At 36.2% G+C, this 7,854-nt stretch overlaps 2 protein-coding genes across 2 annotated transcripts; one reads left to right on the forward strand and one right to left on the reverse strand.

Moving 5' to 3' along the window:
* Positions 1-872: 872 nt before the first annotated feature.
* On the forward strand, positions 873-1,932 carry LOC100305488 (putative 60S ribosomal protein L36a). Its single transcript, NM_001249190.3, has 4 exons — positions 873-934; positions 1,025-1,204; positions 1,282-1,356; positions 1,592-1,932. Exons 1-4 carry the CDS (start codon positions 932-934, stop codon positions 1,649-1,651), a joined length of 318 nt encoding a protein of 105 aa, NP_001236119.2. The 5' UTR covers positions 873-931; the 3' UTR covers positions 1,652-1,932.
* A 643-nt stretch (positions 1,933-2,575) lies between these two features.
* Positions 2,576-6,230, reverse strand: LOC100808441 (putative clathrin assembly protein At4g02650). The gene is made up of 3 exons (XM_026128456.2): positions 5,447-6,230; positions 4,262-5,103; positions 2,576-3,816 (listed from the first exon to the last, which is right to left on the reverse strand). The coding sequence occupies exons 2-3, from the start codon at positions 4,935-4,937 to the stop codon at positions 2,735-2,737; spliced, it is 1,758 nt and encodes a 585-aa protein (XP_025984241.1). The 5' UTR covers positions 4,938-5,103; positions 5,447-6,230; the 3' UTR covers positions 2,576-2,734.
* Between the last annotated feature and the right edge of the window lie 1,624 nt (positions 6,231-7,854).

The raw sequence follows: 7,854 nt of genomic DNA on the forward strand, positions 1-7,854 counted from the left end.
TTATGTAGCATTGCTAGAACCCCAAATGATATTTTAAACTTACTTGAAACTACTATGACCCCTACTCATGATGCCCTGCTATATTACAATGGGAGGTGGACACATGTCACTCCAAAATGAGTTTGTTGGTTACTCGTTCACAGGAAAAAATTCCAAAAACTTTGACATTCCCACCGGATGTACCATGGATGAACTGAAGGATTTGATCAAACAAGTAGCGCCTCGTGGGATTCTCCCTTATGGTGTTGATGAAACACAAATGATAAGGCGATTATTTTTTCGAAAACCAAGTCACCATGAATATTCAGAAAAAGTTATAAAATTTGAAATAATTAAACTCAAAACCAACGAGAACGTGATGAAGGTGCTCATTGAGTCTAACTACTAGAAAAAGATTGGGCCAATAGAAATTTTAGCTGTTTTCAGTAAACCTGTACCGCAAATGGAAAACGAGTTGTCCTTGTCGCAAAATTAGCATGAGTTAGTTAATTGTGGAAGTTAATGTACTGTTTGCATTCATGTATTGCATAATCGTTTTCAATTACAAGAATTTCAACTAAAAAAATAAATTACTATATATAACAAATTAATTAATACATTATTGTTTTTCTTCTTACGGATCAAGTTGATCCGGAAGTTGCGGATCAAGTTGATCCGGAAGTGTCTTACGGATCAACGTACGGATCACCTTGATCCGTAAGAAGAAAAAAAAGCAGAAACAATTTTACCATTTTGTTAAAATGCTGGGTGCACCAACAATAATGCTGGGTGCACCTAGCAACACTCGAACAACAATGACTCTCTATATGCAACTGGAAGGCCCAACCTAAAAGAAAGAGCATTTAACTAACCCTAATTCGCCATTGAACCCTAGACATTGTGCTTTCACCTTGGCTCCGCTCTTTGGTTTGCTCAACCGATCTCCGCAGCAATGGTAAGCTCATCTTCAATCTTCATCCCTCAACTCTCATCCGTTTGATTGAACAACTCTTGATTTCAATTATCGTTTTTTGTTTGCTTGCAGGTGAACGTTCCGAAGACAAAGAAGACCTACTGCAAGAGCAAGGAGTGCAGGAAGCACACGCTCCACAAGGTCACCCAATACAAGAAGGGCAAGGACAGCATCGCCGCTCAGGGAAAACGCCGTTATGACCGCAAACAGTCCGGTTACGGTGGCCAGACCAAGCCCGTTTTCCACAAAAAGGTACAATTCTACTGTTTCCCCCAAACACTGCCTTATGGTTTTTATTGCTAATAATTTACTTTTAATTAATTAATTAGGCGAAAACCACCAAGAAAATTGTGTTGAGGCTCCAGTGCCAAGGATGCAAGCATGTCTCGCAGCACGCTATCAAGGTAAAGCATCACTTTCCGTCGTCGTTTTGTATTGTTATTGTGCATGTTTGGTTTACAGTCGAAAATGCTGCTGTGCACGAACCAATGCAAATCCAATGAATAAAAGTAAAATGAACGCAGAAGTGTTGGCAAAATTACTTTTGCCTCAAACAGTAATTTTGCCACTGATTCCCAAACATGCTCATTGCCGTTTTGAACACGTGGTTGATGCTTGCTATGTGGTTCTGTTTTGCAGAGGTGCAAGCACTTTGAGATCGGTGGTGACAAGAAGGGAAAAGGAACATCTCTCTTCTAGATGGAATATTAGAATTTGCAATTTCACACACTCTCTGTACTTTTCTCAGTTTGATTGCCATCTTCGGCTTTTAATTTTTGCAGAAGTATTTTGTGTTTGGGGATGTTAGAATTTGCAATTTTGTTTTTGTTTATGCACTGATTATAGTATTAATGACTAGTTTCTCTTCCTTTCCTTGAATTGTTGCAATTTTCTATCAGGGTTGCCTGTGTCTATCTTTATACTAAGCGTACCAGTCAATGCTCGTGCTCCTTAGGCTTCTTTGTTTAGAAAATGACAAGGTAGCCATAGCTAATTGTTTTCAAGCATTTGATTTTGCATAAAATTGTTCTAAATTTGAGTTGTGCATTGATGCTGCTATTGTTGAAATTCAAATTTGGTTCCCTACTTTTTTTCTTGTGAATTTGGCCAACCACTATTTTAACTTTGCAATTTTGTTTCATTCATTAGCTTGATATTTCAATATTTAATGGGTGTTCACTCTACCACCTTTTGCTTCACCTTGGTCAGAGATCTTTCTTGTAATCTGTCTTCCACTTGCACTTTTCAATGTAACCACATCTTCAGAGAAGCAAATGCACCAGTGGCAGAAGCTCTTGCTGACTGGTGACTTAAGCAAGTCCATGGTCTATGTATTTAGGTGTTAGAGTTTTCTATTGTATTCCCGGTTTCTTCCAGCTGCATTTGCTATTTGATTGTGCGGCTACTTGTTTTCTCGGTAGTGTTCCTTGTTTTTGCCTCTGGGCCCGTTAATGAATATGGGAGATTATCAAATGAGTCAAATTGTACAATAGTGGGGAGCCAAATTTTGAGGTACCAACCTTGTGAGGAAAAAAATGAGGGATCAAATTCGAGTTTCAACAATAGTACTTAAAAGTGCAAATGTGCAATTAAGCCGATGGGAGATAAATGGCGTTGTGAAAAAAATGTTGTATTGAATACATGAGAAATGAAATCATACCCCAATATTCTTTTAATTTTTTCTCGGGTACACTTTTGTCAGTGATCAAACTGCAAAGAGTTTAGAACAAACATTTCTACAGGGGTTAGTACAACTGCAAACTAATGGAAAATTTTTCCTAATTAATGATAATAATGGCCATAGTTTTGTGGATACTGTCCCATGTGATAAGTATTGTTAGGTTGTAGTTTTGTGAATGCAACGTTTCCTTGCATGCCACTCCTTGCATATTGTTGCCACATTTCTTGTTCCTCCATTAATAACCTTTGTTTCTTCTCTATCTCTGACATTTGCACATAAGCTGGAGGTGCCACGGCCAATGAGGCTGCAAATGGATCTGCACTATCCAAACTTGAACCACTCCCTGATGTTGGTGGTGCTGGCAATGCTAACATTGCAGGCCTTCCAGCTGACCCTAGCGCCACACTGCTAGCACTGCCATTCATCCCATGACTTTGTCTTTGCATATTTGTTGCTGCTTGTCTATACATACCATCCAACAACAATGTGTCAAAGCCGCCTCCTAATGATGGCTTCTGGTTGGACAAGTTACTGGATGATTGGACCAATGCTGTTTCCCAATCTGCTGCATCATCAAAAGCGTGCCATGGAAGGGCTTGAGTGGCACTCGTTGGTAAAGCACCATCAAATAGTGCCAAGGCTAGGCTGTCCCCATGTTCTTGACTTGTCACCATGTCATCTCCTAAATTCAATAGATCACCTTCTGTTTGCACCAATTTTTCTTCTTTTATATCTTCTTCCTTTGTCTCTTCCTTCACTTCTTCTGGTTCCTCATTGAAATATTCTGGTGCTGGCAGTGCCTTGATTGCATTCATGTCTTCCTCTGGTTCTTCTTCTTCATTGTTTTCTTCTTGGATGTATAGCTTTTTGTGTTGTGCTTTGTCTCTGATGTATTGATCCATGACCTCTAGCTTCTTAGTTGTGACCCTCTCAATCTCTGGGTACTCAGTAGAGCGGGCAATTCCGACACTCTTGGACCAGCTGTAGAACAAGTCTAGTTCATCATACTGTTTCCCAACACGACAGAAAATGTCATATACCTTAATGCAGTCAGGTAACTCCATGCCAATGAAACGGTCAATGAAGATACACAGTATTTCTGTAATGTTGTCATATATTTGGAAACTCTCCTTCACAATAGGATAGAGAGCCACTATCACAATTCGATGTGTCTTTGCTCTCCCTGTTAAGTTGAAACCATAAGATGCTTTTTATGCTTTGTATATATATATATATATATATATATATATATGGTAAGTTGCTAAATTCTATGTCTGCATTAAGAGTGCATGATTACTCATCTTGATCAATGTTGGTAAATTACAAGTGGATACTTGTTTGAAATGGCAGTTCATACTAACTACTGGAAAAATGTGAATTTGTGTACACTTATCAGGATATTTCAAAATAATTATTGAGTTGGAAAAAACTATGAGCTGTTATAAAGATGCAGGATATTCAATAACAAATTTAGTGCGCAAATATCATTTCTACATAGTTTCTATTGGGAGGTTCTTTAAAAGCAAACTTTTATAATCATGGTATTTTTTAAGATGCATATAGGTTCCTAATTGCAAAGAAAAATAAGGTTTTACCAAACAAGCTTACTAGTCGTAATAATTACAAACCTGTGGGACGACAAGCTAGAAAGCGCTCAACCAGCAATTGCAAGTGCTGCATTTTGGAAAATAGCTCCTCAGTCTTCATTTCACACAATGGTGTGACTTTCAAGATTTCTCTATTCTTTTCTCTTTCCCTACTATATCTACTTTCTCTTTCCATGGTTTCCTCTTCTTCCTCATCAATAGCAAACCTGCTACGCTTTCCACGCTTGTTTTGCATCATGTACTCTAGCCTTTCATCTAGATACAACGCATAGGTGCGCACAAATGCACAGAAGTCCCATGAATTATATTTTGAGTTGCCCCTGAAATCAGACATGTTTAGGAGGCGTGTTCCGCGGCGAGTTGAGAAGAATATTTCTTGCTCATATGCAGGATCACCATCTGATAACAGCCTTTGAATCAAAATAAGTGTTTTTAAAGCCACTGTCCAACTGCTAGTCTTGCTGAGACGCCTAGAGAGGGTGTTTACACATGCACTGATGAATGCTCGAGAGTAGCATGTTAAGCTGAGAATCTCCTTCAGATGCTTCTCTTCAGCTGGGTACTCATCATGCCTTGTTGCCTTCACAATGGCCACATCAAGGTCAGCAAGTGAGGTGCTGTTTCCCACCATGGCCAGGCCTATGCTCGTTTGATCCTTCACTGCCCCTATGGCTCTTCTTAATGTGCTTGGAGACATGGCTTATTTTGGGTGTAAGACTTTTTTTCAATTTGGTCTGGATCAGGCTATTAAATCTTCTAATTTTGGACCTTCGAATTTGGTTGAATATTTTTTTTATCAACCAACTAAGCTAGATTCCCCTGATTTGGTTGAATATGCCTTGAAGAAATGTGTTTCCCCCCGCCTGCAAATTTACCAAAATCATTTGCTCATAGGACATTCCAAATAGTTTGAACTTGAAAACTTCACATTACATACGTTTGTAACATTGGCTTCATGATATGTCAAATATATAATCGGCAAAATAGACAAGAATATATATATATATATATATATATATATATATATATATATATATATATATATATATATATATATATATATATATATATATATATATATATATAGCGTGCATTACATGCATGGAGATACTTCTTTAATGTAAAAGTTGGCTTGTGTTTTTTCCTTTTTTAAGATTTGCGAACGGAGAAAGGTGATGAAAAACCACAGGAAAAAGAGAATGCTACCTGCTTGAAGAGCACTGGAGGGACAATAATTATGACAAAAGTGTTTATAGTGTCATAAGCCCCAACTGCTTATGGATATCTTTGAATGTAGAAAAGAATTAGAAACCCAGAAGAACAAGATTTGTTTGATTGTAAGAGGAAAGAAAAAAGAAGGATGAGGTATAGAAGGATAGATAGTTAATTCTATTCTATCAGTCCTCTCTTCCCTCTTCCCTCTTCCCTTCCCTCTTGCTCTTCTTTGTGTCATGGTATTATGACCAGGCTCAAATTGGCCAAGCACACAACCCGTTTTTCTAGCATTAAAACGTGGTAGATAAATGAGTTGTGATGACATGTATGCTTAGCTTGCATTTTCTCATCACCCTCTGACCTTTTCAAGGGTACTGTGACAACCCAAGCTTTCTAATTCGGGTGAATGCTACACTTTTTCTTTTCTTTTCTCTCCCACGATCCAATTATACATCAGATTTAATAAGTCAATTATACAATTGATCATCTATATGATCATTGCGCAGGTTCTGATCCTTATGTCTATCACAGAATTTTTGTCCGGATACATTGAAACTTTTTTCAATGACAAAAAGATAATTTTTTTTTCTTTTGAAGTTTATCAAGTACCAACCATCATTACATTTTTTTTTTCGTTTTTGTTCATTAATAAGTATTGGAGGAAGAATAATGGGCATTAATGCTTTTAATATTTGTTTATTTGAATTTATGCATTAATTTATTAGATATTATGTTATTGTAATGTATTTAATATATATATATATATATATATATATATATATATATATATATAATTTTTTTTTAAAAAAAACATGTCATTTGCACTTTAATTTCAAATAATTTATCAGTAATTTACTTTTTCAAACTTTACAACAGTGTTTAGACTCGTACACTCAAGTCAAAAGAAGATTGTGGACTAATAAACAACCTATTTATCTATACTGTATTATATACAAAACAATCTTTTCTATAGTCTCCACCTTTCACATACCAATCAAACAATTTGCGTCAAGAATTCTCATGCCACATGTCAACATATTAGCACATTTGAGTCTAAAATTTTTACATGTCTTCTTTTTATTATTTGCATATCCATTAAATTATCGACTAAATCAGTCCAAGATTTAAGTGATCATTATTAAAATATATTATTATTAAGTAAAAATAAGGAATGGACAATTATGTACATATATAATCTAATGTGTCATTTATTTACGTAAGAAAAGAAATTTAATGACATTAATTTAATTTAAAATTTCAATAATCGAAAAGTATTTGGGCTATGTTTGACAATACTAATTGAAAAACTAAAATAATAGTTGAAATTTGGAAAGTCGGTCCGTAGATGAAAATCAATAATTAGTAGCTTGCTGAAAAGCTATTGTATTATTTAGATTTGGCAAGCCTTCACACTCGGTGGTTGGCCAAATAAACTACTCGAATCTAGAAAATCAGGCAAATATAATTACAATAAGAGAAAAATTCTATAGTCTACCAGAAAGATAAAAATATCCTCTAAAATAAGATATTATCTATTATAAAAAAAGATAAAATAATATTTTTTCCTATTTACATTATCTTATAAGGAAAATTGAGATCTTAGCATCCAATTTCAACTCTATAAAAAGGGACCATCAATGTTTAAGTAAAGTAACTCTTAACCCAACCTATAATATGATACACTTATACTTTTATGTTGCTAACTTAAGTGTCAGAGTGTCTTTGTAGATACACCTCATCACTGTTCGTGAAGAAGCTCACGAAGGAGCACTGCCAAGAGGAAGTTCTGCCAAATTCGATAAGAACATTTGGCACCCAGCGTGAGGCCACAGGAAACTTTTCCTTCGACCACACTATGACACTTCACACAGTGACACTAAATTCATCATCCTTGTTGGTCAGAACCCTCCACTAATTAAAACCCTCTATAGGTAGTCATTTTCGAGACCTTGAAAATTAGCTTTGTCTACTCCCAGGATCAATGACTGGCCCCCATAAATCGACACTAGACTTTTTAGCATGTTTTATCCTCACTCACATGCTTTTCAGGAAACTTCTCAGAAGGTCGTCCATCTCATAACTACTCCATGTCAAACACGCTTAACTATGAAGTTCTTAAGTGATAGGCTATCGAAAAGTAAATGCATCTTGTTGGTATAGGTAATACCAATTAATTCTTTTAAGTCATCCTCAACTATATAGTTTCATACCTGTACAATCTTTGGATCCCTCTCATTCTGGTGTGATTTGATCTAGATGTTACATGCCCACCAGCTTCTGCCTAGTTCATCCTCGAACCACACCCTACTGGGAGAGAGGTTTACTCCGATACTATTTGTAACATCCTTGATTTTTTACTTCTCAGTGACTCTTACACTACAACACTTCACACGATAACA

This window comes from Glycine max, chromosome 5 (genome assembly GCF_000004515.6).
Source record: "Glycine max cultivar Williams 82 chromosome 5, Glycine_max_v4.0, whole genome shotgun sequence".
In the NCBI taxonomy this organism is placed as follows: domain Eukaryota; kingdom Viridiplantae; phylum Streptophyta; class Magnoliopsida; order Fabales; family Fabaceae; genus Glycine; species Glycine max.

Coding starts and splice junctions, on each gene's coding strand:
- LOC100305488 (NM_001249190.3), top strand. Junction 1,205..1,281: donor AGCCCGTTTTCCACAAAAAG/GTACAATTCTAC, acceptor TTAATTAATTAG/GCGAAAACCACCAAGAAAAT. Junction 1,357..1,591: donor TCTCGCAGCACGCTATCAAG/GTAAAGCATCAC, acceptor TCTGTTTTGCAG/AGGTGCAAGCACTTTGAGAT.
- LOC100808441 (XM_026128456.2), bottom strand. CDS start 4,937: ATGTCTCCAAGCACATTAAGAAGAGCCATAGGGGCAGTGAAGGATCAA. Junction 3,817..4,261: donor TCTAGCTTGTCGTCCCACAG/GTTTGTAATTAT, acceptor TCAACTTAACAG/GGAGAGCAAAGACACATCGA.